Source organism: Dermacentor andersoni, chromosome 10 (assembly GCF_023375885.2).
Source record: "Dermacentor andersoni chromosome 10, qqDerAnde1_hic_scaffold, whole genome shotgun sequence".
NCBI lineage: Eukaryota > Metazoa > Arthropoda > Arachnida > Ixodida > Ixodidae > Dermacentor > Dermacentor andersoni.
In genome coordinates, this window is record NC_092823.1 from 49,823,469 (window position 1) to 49,844,679 (window position 21,211).

The following is a 21,211-nucleotide window of genomic DNA, read 5'->3' on the forward strand; positions in this document are numbered from 1 at the left end:
CGTCTGCATGTGGAATTTCATTGACGCAACGCAGGTGAAAGAGCAGAAAGCTTACGTGGTGGGACAGGCGAGCGGTGACTGAGGCCTGCCTGTGTCTGACCTTCAATATCGCGTCTAAAGATCACCTTCCCCTGACGGCAACACAGTATTGCAGGAATTGTACAAGTCGCCTATTTCTCAGGCAAGTGCCTTGGCAATGGGTGAACTGCCACAAAGGGCGTTCTAAAGAATGTTATTCTTATGTTTACTTCTAGTAGCTCAAAAGACGCAAGAACACAAATCTCTCCTCGGGCAGAGGCGTCATTCTGGCCCAAAATGCGCAGTATGAGAACACCTGTCCTTTGGCGCAATTTTTAAAGCACTGAATGTTATATGTGGTAAACCTTCAGCCAGAAAAAACATTTAATGTCTGTGCTTTACAAAGCTGTCCATGATGCTCTATATCACAATCGTCTTCCGATTTCATCATCTGACCGTCTTTGCAATTGAACGTCAAAGCGAACTCTCGATAAGTCCTCAGTGCGAAGTTAACTCTGAAAAAAAAAAAAGTAACATCAACGTTTGGTCGTGTGAGCACAAGAACACGACATAGCTGAGAAGAATGAATATATTTTATTTTTTTTTATTACCACTTCAACAGATCATGCAATGGCGATCAGCCAAATCATGCTGAAGGGTCATGAAAGTCATAAGCTTCTACATTTATGCAAGCAATTAACTCGGAATGATCTGCCTGCGTACATGTATTTGCCACGTGCACCCGGTTGATAAAACCTAAGCTCAATGACATCTCCACAACATTTATGATTGTGTGCGCTTTTCCAGCTTGCGAGTTAACACACGTGTTCGGCAAACTGGACTCAGTCTAGAAGTCTGTGACAATCTTTAACTTGCTTGCTCAAAAATATTTGCTCTTCCAGATAGACCGACAAAACAAAGCATTATTTTCAGTGCAATAGATCATGCATAGAACGTAGAATGCGTCATGCTGCCACAAAGTTGTGAAATCAGCCTTTAACGCTTGCCTCATAACGGTGTCTCACAACGGTGTGATAATGCGTATCCAAGCAAGAAAACGAAGTAACGCAGCTGGAGTAGTTCCAAAATATAGCCAAAATTTCCTCAGTCCACAGTGTCCGGAAAGCAAACTAAGCTATTGTAGTTCCATATGGTACTGAATCCCGTACGACCGATGTGCATGTAAAGGCAGAAGACCACGTGGTCAAGGTTGACCAGGATTCACGAGCGGATCCGAGGGTAGCGCGTCCTTCGCAGCTGTTTAGTTTAGTCCAGAAAGAAACGCAAGACAGCACGTTCCACGGGCTCAAGTTAGCAGCACTTTCTTTAAGTTTTATAACCGCAAGAAAGTGAACGATTTCCTCACCCTTATTTTTACCCTCCTTCCTCGAGAAGCGGAAGCAATTCAAGGAAGCACAAATGTCGGAAATGGTACAGTAGTCACCCGACCCGTACAAGCTTCAGGCGACATTATCGCGCAATTCAGTCGCTTCCCCGAATGTACTCCAGAACACGTTCAGGTCTCCACCACCGTCCGGGCACGGAGTAATCGGGCACCAGGGCAATATCGTCAGGTGCCAATGCTGGTACAGAAGGAACCGAGGTGAGGTCCTATAGCTAAAGGGCGTGCCGCAGGCAGGGCAGACGCACAGGCGAGCGGCAACATCTGCAACCACAGAGGCCACCGATCGTTACCAGAGAGCGTGCGGCCCGCGAAGCGCCAGCAATGCGCAGAAACGCGTCCAAGTGAAGCTGATGCACGAGCAAGGCGAAGACGCCACTAGAGGGATCCACACCTCTCCATTAACAGTTCATATCGCAGTCAAAAACCCATGTCCGTCTTTTATTTACACTGCAAGGCCGCCCAGCTTTGGCATTCTCCTAACGCATGGTTCTAGCGCCGCGAATGAAGTAGAGACCGGTGCGTGAGCAGGTGGTGATGAGACGATAGTGTTCAATGTGAACGCGAGCTTGATGCGATAGATCGCAGCGACTTCATCCCCACCGTTGCCGTGGATTGTCGATGTCCTTTCTTCTCCGTGGAAAACTAAAAAGCGGGTGAAGCGGGTGAAGCGGTGCTTGTGTGTTGCTTTTAGCATTCCTACTATGCACGTACAGAGTGCGCAGAGCATCGTATGCAAACAGAGCTATCAGCGCAGAGCGTTCTCTTCCTACCTTTTTCTGCTTTATTTCAGTGCCGTCTCTGCTACAGCTAAAGTTCGGGGGAATGTGGACCCATCTCGGACGCTGTGCATCTCAGCACGGCGTCGCCAGAGCGCGAGTTGTGCCGATGAAAGATGACGAGAAAGTGACGCGGTACGCGAACGACGAATGTTTCCAGATATTGGCTGACTTTCGAACGAGAGGCGTGCGCGTGCAACTGCGGTCCAATAGAGAGCCTCGCCTCATCGAGCGCACGACGCAGATTCTCTCGCCAATTGAGCTATTACGATCTTCGTCGAGCATTCACTCTAAGCCCTTACCACGCTTTCCCCTCTCGCGGTGCCCGCATTGTCACCTTCAAACATTGTCTGAAGAAGTTCATGCAGATCGCGGTTGAATGCTTTCTCGAGGTGCAGTGGCTGTGGAGCGAAATGGTGTCTCCGTTGTCGTGTATTGAGACAGGAGTTCCGGAGCTAAATCTTCCTCTTAAACTTCACCTATTCTGCTTAACTGCTCGGGCTTTGTCTAAACGTCTCTCAACAGACACGGAATTCAAGAATGCCTCGCTTAGTTGTGGCAAAACGAATATTTTAATAAAACCGAACTATCCGTTACGAGGAAACACACTCAGCAGTTTTACGAACAAGAAGTGCAAAGATATTTTTTAAAATTTGTGCCTACATTAAAAAGCTCATTCTTCACGAATCTAGTGCGCTGCATGCTGAAAAATGCCAAGTATGGCTAGACCCTCCAATAGTATGCAGCTTTTACAAAATTATTCAAATTTGAAGTAAACCTGGTTAAATAAATAGATGTAATCTTACCGGTATTCACTTTCATCGTCACCTTCAGGTCCACAGCGTCTCTAATCAAGTAAATAACAATCATGAAAGCTAAGATATCTGCAGCTTTGCGCATTAGCAACATTAAGTAAAGATTGTTGGTATCTCGGTCCCTACATACTCTAAATGACAGGCTAATCTCCTGGTTATTTGAAAAAAAAAACGATTTTGTACGGTAAATAACAAAGGCAAAAGCAACATTGCACGGTATATTGTAACTGAACAAAACATGGTATCAAAAGAACAATCGCGATACCTTATTTTTTGTTCGTCACTGTTCTTGACTGATTATTTCTTGCAGTCTAGGTAACATTTTTAGATAACTACAATAATATGCGACAGCCTTCAGCTGGCGCCTCCAAAAGTACTGCTGTAGCTTCTTATACTATATGCCTGTTAACTTCTCCAGCACAGTATGACGACGTCTTCTATGGTTACTTTAACCCGCCTTCTCAAGACAAAGCACAAAAACAATCACTATGTTAAATGCTCTTTACCAAAGAAAGTTATTTTTGACTGTTATTCTCGATGCCTAAACCGCATGCTGTTCTTACTGTTACGTTTTCATCGAAGGATAGCGAGCTTACCTTAGCGAATGACGTGAAGAACTCTTGCTGAAGATTTTGTATGTTTACGCGCTGAAACTCTGCGCGACATTTTCCAGTTTCTGAAGTCATTTCGATGAACGCCTGCATGGCCAAACACATTGAAGCAGTTACCTATTTAAAACTGGCCTACTTGCTTTAAAACTGTTTAGTGTGTACAGTTACTTACCGCGTTTCTACTGAAAGCTGCTGTACATCGTCATGTTTTGAGAAAAATAACGTAAACCAAGTATGGTGTAAAAGCAGAGCGATGATAGAAGAGCACAACTCGACGACAATACCGAAACCTATAAGTCACGTGCGCGACCGATGTCTTGCGCTGTGAATGGCGCTCCGATGACTCGCTTTTGTCCGGCCAGAAGAGCTTCATTTTCATTGGTTTTCTCGCGCTTGGACTATATGTATTCATTCTATCGTCGTTTCATAAATGCCGCGTGTGTAATAACGATATTATAGTTTAGGGATGTGAAACTGAAGATTTCCTTTTTCAGTCTGTTTCTTTTTTCGTTCGATCACAGCCATGTTTCTATCTTAGATCACCGCCCCAACGTGTAAATGAGGGTCTGCACAGTTTTGGAAATAAAACACGATCGCAGGGCTCATTCGCAAAATTTCGCGTCGACTAAGCGGTATTAGTGTGAAATTTTTATTTCACCCATATTTCGAGTCACTTATGAGATTAAACCAAAACCTTTTTGAGAAGTAGTAACTCATCATTTCACTGACAAGCCCTTTATCTCAAACATTAATTGCACCTCGCACCATCAGGTTTTGCGAACGTCAAGCATGCTTGACGCTATTTTCTTGGAAACAAATCTCATGCCGAACTTTTTAATTCAAAAGTTCTATCTTTGCTCAGATTACCATTGGGCTGTTTCTATTGAATGCAGTTTCGGACTACCGGAAAGCAATCGGCAAATACCGCTTGATCAGCCTATGAATAAATATGTTAGGTAAAAAAAAGAGAAAAGGCAGGAAAGCCTGTGATCATTGACTACGCCTTTGTATGTTTCTTGTCTTTGTGCGTATGTGTGTGTGTGTGCGTGTGTTTGTGTGTGCGTGTGTGTGTGTGTATGTGTTTGTTTATGACTAGAGTTACTTATTATGTCAGGTACCAACAAACCTAAACTTGCAAAATTAATCGTTTCAGTTTTAAATATGCACGAAGAGCTTATAGAGGAAGTTATATTGAAAACGGTGATCTAAGCAAAGGTTGCCGCAAGCTTGTGTGATTAAACTAAACTAAACCAAACTAAACCCGGAATGTGTTCGCTACCCACAGCGGGAACTAAGGAAGGAAGGATTACGCTGAGACGACTAACATACAGGAGTGATACTGTGTCATAGTAGCACTAATATGCTAAGAGCAACACTGCAGCAAAATACTACGTAACTTTATTTTGACCACTAATTTTGTCCGCTCTTACATCAGACATCCCGGACCGCATTTTCGCGGTCATTTCACGAAAACAGAAAAGCCTAAACGCACCAGAGGAATCACGTAGTTGCCTGAGAATAGCTTCAAACGTCACTGCGCAAAACATTGAAGCACAAAAAAACCCCTGGAACGCCATTGTATTTCGTCCCACACTTGGGAAAATCACATCTAGAAACCGCTGTCATCTGGGATATTCATCTCAAGTGGATACTTCTTGCAATTCCACAGGCTATATTCGTAAATATTTATATTAGAAGCACAGTAATTATTTACCATGATAATTGGTTAACATTTGTTTACTAATATAAATTATCAGTTTAGATTTCTCTTTCTAGTAATGCCCTCCTCTTCGAATAATCCAGCTCTACGTCAAGTAATATGCTATGTGCAGCAGGTGATTTAAAAAAAAATTCTCGAAAATAAAAGGAAACATTATCACTCGTATACTAACACACGCACCACACACGGACTTGGCTGGGGTGCCGCTTTAGTGTGATAGCGTATCCAGAAAGGAAGCGGGAGAAAGCAGCGAGGCTGCATGCATGCCTTGGCGCGTTTTGACGGGGGTACAACCGTCTTTGGCTGCATTGGTTCAATGGCAATTGCTCTAACACCGACGGCCATCGTAAAACGGATTCTGCCAGAAATTTTTCTGACACTCGATACTTTGTTGCATGAATACTGTCAACTATCCGCGCCTGAGACGAAGCAGACCCCTACACTTCATGCTTAGTTGAAATACATCTTGCGGTATAATGAAATTGTGCGACCTAACAACCTGGAGCCGCACACAAAAACATGAGGCAAGCCTTTGAGGAAGATCGTGGACCTACTATGACCACCTGGTGTTCTTTAATGTGAACTCAAAAACACAGTACTCATCCCCATCGTAACGTCCTCTATAGCCGGAAACTGGTCACGCGACATCAGCCTTAACAAGCACCATAAACTCTAAATCTATTTTGACTCATAACTGTAATATGGCAGATAGTTATGATAGTTATGAGATAGTTATGAGTCATTACTGTTGTAATTGGTTCTAAAGACAACATTTTTATGTGTAGCACGCATTTGCATAAAAAATATCATATTCCATTATGAGCAGGAACAATGAATCGCTGTTCATTTTTGTAGGCTATGTTCACAACGAAAAAAGAGATAGGTACGGCGGCATGACGATCGATTGCCCTAGAACTGTATCACCCACATTGCGCTAATCGCTGTACACAGACATCATGGCTAATTCTATAAGGTGTCCGCAGCTAAAGTTAAGCTGAAAACAATAGAAAACATTTACGAAAGACGCTGCAAGAAACGATACTAAGGCTAACGGTGTTCGATGTTAAGATCTCTAGCGACCGAACATAGCAGATTTTATACTTCTATCTTCCAGCGTATTTTTTGAACAGCTTAGTTGACGTTAGTTGGGACACAGTATACATTTACACAGATTGCGTGGGCATTAGAGGCATTGTATGAACGTACCAATCGAGTTTTGCAAACTATTACCAGGCTAAAAGGACTGAACACAACAATCTTCATGACTTCCAAGGTAGCTCATCAGAACTATTTCATCTAGTTTGATTATGGACGTGCACGCTATGCTTATCGATTTGCGTAGCGTTCACGATATGATTATAGCCTCAAGGTAAAGCTGGTACTCAGAAAGGAGTGAAAGGACGAATTCTTACATTGTATGACGTCCGTAAGCCAATGTGGTCAAACAGTTTCAAGCTTAAAATGCCATCATCACCCCTGCGCTGTAAAAAAGTGACACACACATTATGTTGGTTGAGTAGAAAGGTCAGAGAGGCTCGTATGTCACATAAACTTCGGATGCTTTAACAGATACAGTTTACTGAACCGCGCTATTGGTTTTTGTTGCAGATTTACATATGTTTTGTGAACTTCGTGCTTCATTTTATAATATGCCAGAAGATTTTTCTTGAAATTTTTGCCGGGAGTTCAGTTTTTTAAATCTACAAAGCTTTAAATGAGACGTGTTCCTAGAGTCGGTTGAATTGTGGTTCCGCTCTTCGTTGATATCGTTTAAATTTCATTCAGATAGGTTAAACAGCTGTCGAATTACCATATTCATGTGTTTCACATGTATTTGGAAAGCAAATTCGCAGATAACCCGAGCCAAGGAATTACCTTAGCACAGGCACCATAACGTAAACTCTTCTTTCCTTTAGACAATTTACAGCACCATACCCATGGGTGCCGCCATATTTACTCACGCGACCGCGACCGCCAATGTGTGCCTTCTGGTCGGCGTTCGCGTGGTCGTTTGCCACGGCCACAACGGCCGCCGGGACTGTTGAGACAGCCACTATTTCAGCCACAACTGTGAGCAGTGAGCGGGTAGGCGAGACAATAGTTTGACCAACGCTGCAGCGCCAGCTTAAGTATACATTTTATTTATCCATCCTGTCTGCGCTGCAAGCTTAATAGTGTGCAAGCTTACCTGCTAAAGGCGACTAGTGTAACAGCTAAAGAATCGGCAAAGGTCTACCCTTGATATTCTAGTCTTTACAGCGCTAGATTTCTAGGGCTATTACGGCCGTGCGCCTGTATTCATTGTTAGCTCTATGTGTAACAACTTCGTTCGGGAATGATTGCATAAGCGCGCCCGTGAAGTGCTTGTTTTCGACCTCCTCCGACCAGGGTGGTTCGTTTCGACTGTGCAATTCTTGTCGCGACCGGTGGTCTGATAACTTGGGAACACTTTTGTTTGCCTAAAACACAGATTAAATTTTTTCACGTACACGTGGACAAAATGTTGTAAGTGGCGGAGCGATCCTTCTTTTTGTTTGATTTCCGCTGCAGATAGAAAACTCGTGCTGCCCACCTATTACTCCATGTTTGACTTCGATGTTTAGGCAAGTAAAATTGCTGGGATATTTCAGGCACGCTTGAGGAGGGGGGCGGGGTCGGGGACGTAGCACTAACTTGCGTGCTTATCACAGATCACAAGGTCACAGTTCAACATTCCGCAATATTTTGTTCCTGTGGTGGCGAGAACGCTGTGTTGTTGCCGTAGGGGGTGTCAGCCCGGAAGTCATTGCCGGCAATGGGTTCCAATAGTAGAGCTTGTTTGTTTACCTTGCGGAAAGTTGTGCATGGCGAACGGTCGTAAATATGGGCACTCCATGTGGACCTGAGGCTTAAGCTCGCACGCAGTCTCCAACCACACATTCAAGTCTTTGTCTCAGTTCATGCAGCTCACGACAAAGCATGCCTTCCCTCTGCTTTGCCACATTTTATGTAAACAGTACTAAACGATTCTCACTCTCTCGCGACGGAATGTTGCTGGAGTGTAGGATGGCGGCTGATGCGTGCTTACGCCGTATTTGGAAGGCGTTCAATGGAAGTGGGCCTGTGGCGGCCCCTGGTGCCTGGGGCGCAGATTGCTTGTAAAAAATCTACAACGCAGGCTATGTGGCAGCACAGCGGTAGGCGCCTAACATCAAGGCATAGACTCACAGCCGTGAATATAAGGATACCAAGATTGTATTCATAGATAACATCAATCTAGACCGCAAAAGCAATTATAAATATGGCGCCCACCATCTTACATGTGCTTTAAAACAACGAACTTGCTTATTCTGGTGTTTAGAATGATTGGTAAAGCGTGAAATTCTATCCTACTAATGCAAAGTGTTACGACACCCTAATTTTACACATATACGTAGCCTTATTGACGTATTCTTATTCTGTACACCTCATTTCCGAACTAAATTACGAACATCGATTTTTTTTGTAAACGTTAAAAGATCGTAAATGAACAATAGATACGCCGAATGAAGTATGCTGGGAACTAGCGTTACGGTCGTTCTTAGCATATTGTGATCGTTACATGGAAGCACCAATCAACACAATGAACAACAATTAACAATAAAATGTCAAAATATCGCTGTGCTCCTTCGCCATACATACTTCATCTGGCCCAAATAATGAACTCATCAAAAATAGTTTCTCGTTTCTTGAACGGGAAGGTTTGCCAGAAGGATTCGCCGATAGTTAAACGCAGCTATTGTTAGCCGTTACCGAATCTCATTCAAATGAAAAATACTATCAATACGTTTTCTTGAGGACACTTGGTTCGGTGTCACATAACTATTATCCCAACTAGATCTTTCGTTTTATTAACGGCTTTGGCCTAGATTATATTTGCACCTTGTATGGTAAGAACAAGATGGCATGCCTTAGCTGAAGAAGTGCGTTGTGTAAAGAACCGAACGGTTGGCCATCTACCAGAATGCCTGTTTTACTCTTGACTTACTCTCTATTTTCGTTCACTTTCATTGTTCTGTACACTTCATCCATAGAGCGTATGCGTACACCATTTGACTGCTCGTGCCAGCAAAACAACCACTTGATTCCTATCTAAGTGACAACTCAAAGTTATTAGCGGACATCAGAATTGCTTCAGTTTTATTAGTGAGCTTTTTCTGTCAACGATTAGGAAAGGTTTTTGACTATAGCAACAATGCAGCAGTACATCTCGAAACCTTTCGTTCCTCAAAAGTGCTAGAGTGTCCTATTATTGTGCGTAAAGCGCGCTACTGGAGTGGGACCATGACACCTGCGCCTTTGTGTTTATGACCAAGTAATTAAGCTACTGCAATCACATCGCACTAGAAAAATTCCAATAGATTTATGCGACTTCTCTGGATCACAAGTCATTCTGAAGAGAAGCTGATTACTCCAACATATACAGATTGAGGCACCTGGCATGCGTTTATTGTTCTTGCGTAAGTATTTCGCTGTGCTCGTACACATTCCGACTCACTACAACCGCGCACGTGGATAACCGAGCCGGAGTCATTGCGCTGGCAACCTTAAACTGGTGAGCGTGAATAATTACTGCCTGACAATTAACACTTGAAAGACAGGTACTTCCAAGAATTCACTCTAAGTGTACGAGGTCTCCACGCTACATATACAGTTTCAAGCCGAAATTCTTGGCCGTTTCCTTGAAGGGGCCCTGCAAAACTCTGTGAGCGTGGTAAATAAATCACACCAGATGCAACAAAACGCTTCGGTAAATACCCGAGCAAAATATTACTCAATCCCATGAAGTGGAGACCGCACAGTCCCCATGTAAAGATTGATCATGCTTTCCCACAGCTCCGCGAAACCCCTGCCATGTAAACTGCACATATGGTGCGCACAGTCGACTATTGGCGAGATGTGTGGAAACTTCCCCAGAAAGATTTTCTCAATGGCCAGAAAAGATAACAATATTCAAGATACCTGACGTGCTGAAATATTGCAAAATACCACTGCTTTCAGAGTTTCTACGCAGCAGTTCAGTTTTGTACTTCTGATATTTGGTGGCCGTCGTTTGCTCGCGCTGTGCAGCCTCCTACGCTGCGCGAGAATGTGACGTCACTGAAGCTTGGCTCACCGCTATCGAAGAGCGCGTCGACGTGTTCCAGAGAGCGCTTCGTTTTGTGTGCAAAATTTGTCACTCACTGACGCACTTGAACGCAAGTCGACGCGCAGCGTGAACGTGGCGTTTCTTATTTTCGCAGCTGTAAAATTTCTGCGAGACATGCTTCACTAGCCTTTTCTTGAAAGGGAACGCGAAACACCGGCGTCAGTGTGCATTTGTTGCCTGCAAAAGCAGCCAGTTTGGAAAACGTCCGGTGCACTGGTTACTGCAGACGAGCAACTTCGGCAAGCCTTGTTAGGTGGTATCCTCAAAGTTTAGTTTAGTATATTGTCAGGTGCTGAAATCGGAAGTAGCGGCCTCTGCGTGAAAATCTAAAACCAGATTCAGACTTCGCGCCGTTCAGTGGCCTCCGCAGCCCCGCAGTGCAAGTCGTTGAACGAGCGGGAGCACCGTGAAGGGGCTAAAATGCGGCGTTTGAAGCCTGGTAACTCCGCGTCTACTAAACGGATGGAAATGCCTTTTCTGAGAAATATTTATAAAATTTTCGCTTTTCGCGGTAAATGTTAGCCTGACGCCGATAAAAAGTGTTGTGGGGCTGCTTTACAGCTACAACTGCAATATTTAGTTTACGAATAGATGTTTGTCAATGCTTTTCGGGTCATTTCGGATATACGGCCGTCCCTGTTGTACCTACAACTTTAACAATTCTTGACCATGTTCTCTTTAGGATGCTTTTTTCGATAGCGATATTTCCCTTGGATACAAGCGATAATGCTGAGTTCAAGAATTCTTCAAGAATTCTTGTAGCCTTGCACAGACAAAAGCCAATCAGTGACAGATGCTTCGAAAATTGTCTCTAATGCACGTGTTCCCTGTAATACCGTCGGCAAGATGTACACTGTAAGAAATGTTTACACCCTTTCAGTCGTATCTTCCCACACAACAATAAAGATCATCTGTCTTGTCCGCCTTTCCTTTCTTTAACGCTGCGAGCCTGGTACTTCCCAGTAACGAACGGCATGCGTGTTATCAGCATGACATAGCATTGCCGACAAGAAAGTAGCGGGCGCGGCGTTTTGAAGAAATAAAACGCAAGCAAGGCAGATGACGATAATTGTTGTGGGGCAGATATACCCCCTAAACAGTGTAAACTCTTCTTAGAGTGTATGAGTGCTACGTGTTAAATTCTCCTTCAGGTGCCAAGGATGTCAAGAACAATTTATATTACCAACAAAACATAAAAACATAGCAGTCTGTCATGCTTGACGGACACTTACAGGGCATCCATACATGGTGTCCCAACTACCATGCGCCGAGTTCTAGAAAAACACGGATAATTTTACTCAAATAACACCAAGTGCATGTTGTTCAGGGTCTTGTTGAGAAACCAACGATACTTTTTGTAGTCTCTGAGATTGAATTTTCTTAATTAATAGTAAGGATATAACTTTTTAATTGCCATTCCAATTGTGAAAAGGTCACGTAGGCGCTTGCAGAGAGCCGTAAAACATGCCAAAGTGAGGTATTTCGAGCAACATACCAAATTAATGTTTAATTTTTTGGGCAAATAAGAAAGGTCGGGTGGAATTTGACAAGAGAAACATATTGCTGGGCATATTACTGCGGCTGTGTGCCCACGAATAGAAGTGCTATGAAAAGTTCGCAATAGAACAGCAAGCTGCTCTCTGAGGATCACCGATCAGAGCATCGCATTTCTTTGATATTGATCCTCGATAATTGCCGGGACTATTCAGGTGTCGTGAAGAGAACACGCATGCTTGTATCACCGCCGCTCAGTCCAACAAGAAAGGAACAGCTTGCTTTTTCACTGGCACCGTTTGATGGCGACGCTATCCCGTGCATGTGGTTAGCGCAGACACATTCTCTTCTTTTTATTTCGCGGCTTTTGTTATTTACCGAAACAGTGAACACGCAATCTGTAGCTTCCCGAAAACACCTGATTTTGTGTGTCTTACAATTCTCTAGAAGCGCCTAAGGTATATAATTCCAATTAGAAGAACAAACAGGAAGCTGGAGAATCACTTTGATTTCAATAATTGAATACAAGGAATTCAACGCATTACTGACTGCTTCTCAACCAGATTCTAACAAACATGTGCTTAGTTCTATAAGTGTGGACTATTAGGTGCTTTTTTGGAAACTCGGCGCATTATTGAAGTTCGGACACTATACATTTGGCTGCTGTTCTGTAGAATTGTTTTTAGAATAGAGAGAATATTTTAAGGTCACCTGTCATAGATAGCACAACTCTAGTTCTTGAGCTGGACTACTCAACGAGGTGAACAATGACTTCACGAGAAATAGGTAGGCATATTCGACGAATTACCGAAGTCACCCTAGTGAATTTTCTCGCAATTACGGTTTTACGTCATATGAGAAGTATTTGAATTTCAGCCGGTGAGTTCTTAAAGTCGGTCAATTTGGAACGAATTCTCAAGGCAACACCAGTTTTGAGAAATTATTCCTGACGTGGGACAAAAAATAATGGCATCCCAGATATTTGTTGTTGTTTTTGAATGCACCAAAGGACGTTTTCATTAAAAAAGTAAATTAAGAAATAGAACAACTTTTACTGCCAGTTCGACAGCACATATCTGGAAACCAGTGCGATTGTGAAAAATTTTTCCACGTGGAATTGCCTTCCAAACTCACCACTTGCAATTTTTAAATGGTAATATATGTGCACAGTAATTAGCTACGAACCGAGTTATTAAAATTAGGTCAATTATACACATTCGCATTTACCTTCACTGTAGTGTCCGTCGCTTGAAGCAATCAAGTTAAATAAATGGAAGTGCTATCTACGACGCCAAATTATCTTCAAATTCAGGAAGCCTTAAAAGACACTTCTTTTAATGGGCTTTTTACAGTCTTGACGTTTTCCGCAACCTATACCATAATTCGTATGAACAAGACCTCTTACTTCGAAGCGTTCCTGAGAGTGTACTTCCAATTTGTTTCCACTGTTCTTTGGTCGACTGTTTTTCTTCTTTAAGCAAGCCAGACGTTCTTTGAAGCTTTTCTTTGTGTATTCTGTCCAGGCGTATTTTCCTGTTCGTTCAAGCCACATTCTTCCTGGAAAAACGAAGCGATGAGAACAAAGTATTTTTCTGCAGACTAGAGACATTAAGTTCTATTTACCTGTAATTAGCTCTGCAAAATTCAGCGCTAAATGTGCGGGTCAGCATAAGATACATTTACCTTGCAAAAGACATGATTGTTCGCCTTGATAGTACCAAAAAAATATTTTGCAAAAGCTCTTGAACATTCAAGGCATCGCATATTCTAGGTGCGAACAACACTTCGGCACTCTGTTTATTGCAACAATGAAGGATGCAGAATGTTGTGAGAGAGCAATGCTGTCCGAGTCTAAACTGACCCTCAAGGAGATAATTGCAATTTCATCTAATGTATGAGTCAGTGACTACTGTAGTAACCGTGCTCTCCTTCGACAAAATCAGAGTAGCAGTGCTTTTAGTAGTGCCACCCGTGTCATTCATATACGTGAACGAACCAGTAGTTGATTCTAGACATAACGTAAACAGGCATTTATATAGCTGGCCATCCTGCCCGCTCGCACAATTAATTTGCTATAGGGCTGGCCAGAGCTACTGACAAAGCAAGGCACCTATCATGTGTAGATACGCGCAAATTAAGGGTACATACATCGATTCCTGCAAATGTACTGCGAACGTGCCCGTACAGCGATGACGAGCCTTTTACTTGGTCTTCAAAAGAGTTATTTCTCGGGTCTCGTCATTCTTTGAAATATTCCTTACGAGAAAAAAAAAATTCTGCGGATTTCTGTACTTAATCAGTATTTACGTATCTACGCATTCCTTCAATCTACGCGCGCTAATGCAGAAAGTTGTAATTGCCTTTTCTTACGATATATTTAGGAAGTTTAGCGTGCATTCATGTACCATGCATCTGTGGGGACGTGGCGAGCTCAGCTCTAAAGTGGCCCTTGAAAACATCGCTGCCAACTTATGTACCACTCAGGAATGTAACCGACAAAGATCGGCCATTAGCAAAGCGCTATTTAATTTCTACAAGGCACATTTGATGTGTTAGGTTTTCATTTTCTCATATTTTTTGCCGGCCTCGACATTGTCCAGGCAGGCGGATTGCGTCTTCTTAATATTGTGATGCTTCTCTCTTCCATGCTTACACTATGACGTTATCGGCATACCCACCCTTTCAAAGCAACAGAAACATACATAAAATTAGTGTCCACAGGAGCATAACTTACCGTTGTAGAAATGAACATTTTGAGACAATCATCTCAGATAAAGTACGTGAACTTACCTTCTGTTAGTAACGCATCAGCTAACTCTTCCGCTGTGAGTGTTCCCATTGACCCAAAAATGTCGGCGCTGAAAACACGCAGTGCATACCGTGTTAGGTATTCCGTGTTGGCTTGTTATCTTTACCTAATATTTGAAACGTGCAGCTTGGGTATCCTCACAGTTTCATAAGATCCGTCAAGACAAACTGAAATAAATAGCTACAAGAAAGCCCAGCTAGATAAACTATTCTGTCATTGCCTTTCCGAAAACCCTAACTGCCGTCTGCTAAACTCGATGCTGTATGAAGAGAAGTGTTTGGCAATCATACGACTTCTTTGGAACTCATATGACAATTGTTAGGATTTTGTGTCGGCTCTTCTCACGCAGATTACGAGCGCTTATACCAGATTGAGAATAAGCCGTTTCTCAAACGGCACCCATTAGGACCCGCTTTTAACTATCTGCATTTCGCACGCAGCCATCTTCTCATACTTGGGCACGCAAGCATTCTATTATCCGGAAGGGGTTATACTGTAAATGTAGGCACATTGCAATGCACAGTATGCGCAAATCATATGAAACGTCTGTGCATCTTCACTAGCATAATTTTACCGATATTCGGCTCGCGGGCATACAGGGCCGCCATCTTCAGGAAGCCTGTCATTGACGTCGTATGAGAGATAACATGGCAAGGGGGGGGGGGGGGGGGCTGGCAGGCCCATTTGACGTCATTTGGGCGAGCTATCCCATTGGCTATTCAGGTTGCGTCATTGACAATTTCTACACTTTATGGTGAAAAAATGTTGTTCTAAATAGTTAGGATGTTGGTTAATCTGTTTATAGAAAACGTGACAGAAAGAATTCACAACAACAATTTATCGCCGCACTGAGCTACTTCCAGCGCACAGCAAGTGTCGTCTGTTAGTGCTTCAACATTCTACATGTTGACGCAAGCTTCGCGGTCAGTGCTGGTCTTGAGCTTTCATTTCGCGAGCACCATGAATCACCCTTGTTACGCTGCATGCTGCAAATCTTGCGATTGGCGGCATGTCAAGCGGCGACATCTTGTCCCTCTGCGAAGCAACATGCGAGCGAAGTGGCTGCAGCGCATCGGGCTGTTGGTACCCGATCTGTGGGAGCATCTACGCTTTTGCGGCCTTCACTTCACGCCGTAGGATTGCGATCACAAAAGAGATGTTTAATATGCCTGGCATTCAGGTAAAAGCAAGCGGACGCAGATTAGTTGTTTTGTTGGATGAGCGGAGGCACAAACTTCAACGGCCTGCACGGTGCAGTCACCTGATGGTACAGAACTTCAAAATTAAAATTAACTTACGGATTTTTGCGTGCCGATACCTCGAACTGATTATGAGGGACGCCACAGTGGGGGACCCCCGAAATTTGAACCACGTGGGTTTGTTTAACGTGCACCTCAACTTAAGCACACGGGTGTTTTCGCATTTCGCTCCCATCGAAATGTGGCCGCCATGGCCGGGATTTGATTCTGCGGCCTCGTGCTTAACAGTCCAACACCATAGCCACTAAGCAACCACACAGCAGGCTGTGGTATACAGAACTTCACCAGACAGACACAGAACTAATATAGCAGTAACCGAGTGTGTTCTACTTTGCTGCAGCTGTAAATTTTCGGTAGGAGCATAATAGTGAATACGTTCCGTTTTTATATGTTCAAGCTATGTTATTCTTGGCTAGAGCAATAGTAGCTCTGTGTTTTGCTGGTTAAGCTCTGCGTCCCCAGGTGACTGCACCATGTAGGCAGCTTAGGCCGGTTAAGTTTACGCTAAAGCACCTTCGTCACAGCGGTAGTAGTATGGAGGGGCTTTAGTTCGCGCCTCCTCTCATCCGTCAACACGCCCAGATCGTCTGCGCTTGCCGGAATACTGGACACGCTCGACGCTTCGACAGAATGCTCGCGACCCACACTGCTAGGATAGCTGCATCACATGATCGATGACCAGGTGGATAGCGGAGAGGCTTCGCTCGCTACTTCCAAGACAACCGGAAGTAGACGACACGACGCCACATCATGACGCCCAGCCAGTGACGGTGGAGCTTAGCCCCGATCCCGATCACTCGGCGAATGAGGTGGGGAGAAAAAGCATGACTAGGAAGGAAGGTAACTTGTAAACGTTCATGTCCCTCCTAATATGAGACGCTTGACCTGAATTGTGGCGTTAATGTTTTACTTTAGCTGTACGGGCCTACAAAATCTGTTCAAACTGTTTAAGGGACCCTTTTCATCATCATCATCAGCCTAGTTACGCCCACTGCAGGGCAAAGGCCTCTCCCATACTTCTCCAACTACCCCGGTCATGTACTAATTGTGGCCATGTTGTCCCTGCAAGCGTCTTAATGTCATCTGCCCACCTAACTTTCTGCCGCCCCCTGCTACGCTTCCCTTCCCTTGGAATCCAGTCCGTAACTCTTAGTGACCATCGGTTATCTTCCCTCCTCATTACATGTCCGGCCCATGCCCATTTCTTTTTCTTGATTTCAACTAAGATGTCGTTTACCCACGTTTGTTGCCTCACCCAATCTGCTCTTTTCTTATCCCTTAACGTTACACCCATCATTCTTCTTTCCATAGCTCGTTGCGTCGTCCTCAATTTCAGCAGAACCCTTTTCGTAAGCCTCCAGGTTTCTGCCCCATATGTGAGTACTGGTAACACACAGCTGTTGTACACTTTCCTTTTGAGGGATAGTGGCAACCTACTGTTCATGATTTGAGAATGCCTGCCAAACGCACCCCAACCCATTCTTATTCTTCTGGTTATTTCAGTCTCATGATCCGGATCCGTGGTCACTACCTGCCCTAAGTAGATGTATTCCCTTACCACTTCCAGTGCTTCGCTACCTATCGTAAACTGCTGTTCTCTTCCGAGACTGTTAAACAATACTTTAGTTTTCTGCAGATTAATTTTCAGACCCACCCTTCTGCTTTGCCTCTCCAGGTCAGTGAGCATGCATTGCAATTGGTCTCCTGATTTACTAAGCAAGGCAATATCATCAGCGAATCGCAAGTTACTAAGGTATTCTCCATCAACTTTTATCCCCAATTCTTCCCAATCCAGGCCTCTGAATACCTCCTGTAAACATGCTGTGAAAAGCATTGGAGATATCGTATCTCCCTGTCTGACGCCTTTCTTTATAGGGATTTTGTTGCTTTCTTTGTGGAGGACTACGGTGGCTGTGGAGCCGCTATAGATATCTTCCAGTATTTTTACATATGGCTCATCTACACCCTGATTCCGTAATGCCTCCATGACTGCTGAGGTTTCGACTGAATCAAACGCTTTCTCGTAATCAATGAAAGCTATGGATAAGGGTTGGTTATATTCTGCACATTTCTCTATCACTTGATTGATAGTGTGAATATGGTCTATTGTTGAGTAGCCTTTACGGAATCCTGCCTGGTCCTTTGGTTGACAGAAGTCTAAGGTGTTCCTGATTCTATTTGCGATTACCTTAGTAAATACTTTGTAGGCAACGGACAGTAAGCTGATCGGTCTATAATTTTTCAAGTCTTTGGCGTCCCCTTTCTTATGGATTAGGATTATGTTAGCGTTCTTCCAAGATTCCGGTACGCTCGAGGTTATGAGGCATTGCGTATACAGGGTGGCCAGTTTCTCTAGAACAATCTGACCACCATCCTTCAACAAATCTGCTGTTACCTGATCCTCCCCAGCTGCCTTCCCCCTTTGCATAGCTCCTAAGGCTTTCTTTACTTCTTCTGGCGTTACCTGTGGGATTTCGAATTCCTCTAGGCTATTCTCTCTTCCACTATCGTCGTGGGTGCCACTGGTACTGTGTAAATCTCTATAGAACTCCTCAGCCACTTGAACTATCTCATCCATATTAGTAACGATATTGCCGGCTTTGTCTCTTAACGCACACATCTGATTCTTGCCTATTCCTAGTTTCTTCTTCACTGTTCTTAGGCTTCCTCCGTTCCTGAGAGCCTGTTCAATTCTATCCATATTATAGTTCCTGATGTCCGCTGTCTTACGCTTGTTGATTAACTTAGAAAGTTCTGCCAGTTCTATTCTAGCTGTAGGATTAGAGGCTTTCATACATTGGCGTTTCTTGATCAGATCTTTCGTCTCCTGCGATAGCTTACTGGTTTCCTGTCTAACGGCGTTACCACCGACTTCTATTGCGCACTCCTTAATGATGCCCATGAGATTGTCGTTCATTGCTTCAACACTAAGGTCCTCTTCCTGAGTTAAAGCCGAATACCTGTTCTGTAGTTTGATCCGGAATTCCTCTAGTTTCCCTCTTACCGCTAACTCATTGATTGGCTTCTTGTGTACCAGTTTCTTTCGTTCCCTCCTCAAGTCTAGGCTAATTCGAGTTCTTACCATCCTGTGGTCACTGCAGCGTACCTTGCCGAGCACGTCTACATCTTGAATGATGCCAGGGTTCGCGCAGAGTATGAAGTCGATTTCATTTCTAGTCTCACCATTCGGGCTCCTCCACGTCCACTTTCGACTAACACGCTTGCGGAAAAAGGTATTCATTATCCGCATATTATTCTGTTCTGCAAACTCTACTAATAATTCTCCTCTGCTATTCCTAGAGCCTATGCCATATTCCCCCACTGACTTGTCTCCAGCCTGCTTCTTGCCTACCCTGGCATTGAAGTCGCCCATCAGTATAGTGTATTTTGTTTTGACTTTACCCATCGCCGGTTCTACGTCTTCATAAAAGCTTTCGACTTCCTGGTCATCATGACTAGATGTAGGAGCGTAGACCTGTACAACCTTCATTTTGTACCTCTTAAGTTTCACAACAAGACATGCCACCCTCTCGTTAATGCTATAGAATTCCTGTATGTTACCAGCTATTTCCTTATTAAGCAGGAATCCGACTCCTAGTTCTCGTCTTTCCGCTAAGCCCCGGTAACACAGTACATGCCCGCTTTTTAGCACTGTATATGCTTCTTTTGTCCTCCTAACCTCACTGAGCCCTATTATATCCCATTTACTACCCTCTAATTCCTCCAATAACACTGCTAGACTCGCCTCACTAGATAGCGTTCTAACGTTAAACGTTGCCAGGTTCAGATTCCAATGGCGGCCTGTCCGGAGCCAGGTATTCTTAGCACCCTCTGCAGCGTCACAGATCTGACCGCCGCCGTGGTCAGTTGCTTAGCGGCTGCTGGGGACTGAGGGCCGGGGTTCGATTGTTGTATTCATATAGGAGGTTGTGGCCAAGTACTGCACCAGGGTGGCCAATCCTGCTCTGGTGAGAGAGTGCGTTACCGGTTCTGGTCACCGGGATCAGGCCGCACTCCAGGCCTGTTTGTGCAATTTTCTCAACACACGGTTTTTTTTTTACTTTCCGGTGGAGAATAGCGCGGCACCGGGATTTGAATCACGGTCCTCTTGCACTGGAGACGGATACTCTACCGTCCCCGTAAGGGACCCTTTTAGCTGGCAGTTATTAGTCAATGTAATTTAATGACCCGAAGGCGCACAAGCGCTATGAAAAATGTCATAGCGGAGGGCTTCAGACAATTCTGGACCGCTTAGGACACTTTAGCGTTCCTGTGAAAAGTGGTACTGCAGCGTCTTTGAGTTCATCTTGTGGAATGCGGCGGTCCCTGCTAGGAAAGAAGATGACAACCTAATGTACTATAACAGAATGTCATTGTCACTGAGCCACCCCGGTGACAAAGTGAAAAAAAAAACTAATCTATCTAGAATGACAGCTTTCAGGAGCTAAAGAATTCAGCTTTGACTCACGAGTGACTGCTGCATAAATTTCATTACAGTGAAGGAATTTACTCACCTCGATGCATTATACCTGAATACAGGCTCTTGAAGCGCACCTGCAGGCACACCTGTTGGAGGACACAGTGCAGTATTCCTGATGTATTGGCATTATTAAACTTTTAGCCACGAGGGCCACTGATGCACGAATTATGTCGTTTCGTCGCGGGTGCCCAAACGCTATCATAGGTTCCCGCTCTTACAAAAAGACAACTTTATTGCAAGAGCCCCCCGTATACTGTTATGCTTAGAATTGTGGACAACGTGAATACGTTGCAAAAACGTTTTGCAAAATCGATATTGTTGCAATGATGACCAAGTATTACTCGGTTGGGCTAGAGTGCAAGCACTCATGGCATTTTTGGTACTTAACAAATATTATACGGCCTACCGCATTAAATGTTGAGCTGATTTAACGTTAGGTAAAATTATTTCGAAAAAATATTTTTCGGTGAGCACCTCTCAAACAAGCGAATGCACAAACCTCCTTTTCTGCTTTTCCTCATCACAAAAAATTGATGTAATCTAATGTCACGAGCTAATGTACTGAGCAAGTTTCAGTCACACTGACCATTGTCGACTGACGAGCGATTCGAGGAGCAGCAACAATGCCTCCAACTTTCCGTTATAAATATAATTGAA

The 21,211-nt window shown here is 43.9% G+C and overlaps 1 protein-coding gene across 2 annotated transcripts in view; it reads right to left on the minus strand.

The window, feature by feature from the left end:
- Positions 1-384: 384 nt before the first annotated feature.
- LOC126543413 (membrane metallo-endopeptidase-like 1) overlaps positions 385-21,211 on the minus strand; it is a 42,105-nt gene continuing 21,278 nt past the window's right edge. The window contains exons 8-14 of one of the 2 annotated variants that reach the window (XM_055062300.2): positions 20,589-20,640; positions 14,797-14,864; positions 13,412-13,563; positions 6,758-6,826; positions 3,611-3,712; positions 3,006-3,046; positions 385-533 (exon numbers count right to left, since the gene is read on the minus strand). In XM_055062300.2, coding sequence (XP_054918275.2) covers positions 386-533; positions 3,006-3,046; positions 3,611-3,712; positions 6,758-6,826; positions 13,412-13,563; positions 14,797-14,864; positions 20,589-20,640 — 632 coding nt within the window. In that variant the 3' untranslated portion in view covers position 385. The remainder of the gene's footprint in view (positions 534-3,005; positions 3,047-3,610; positions 3,713-6,757; positions 6,827-13,411; positions 13,564-14,796; positions 14,865-20,588; positions 20,641-21,211) is intronic. The other variant, XM_055062301.2, reaches the window with a different exon arrangement.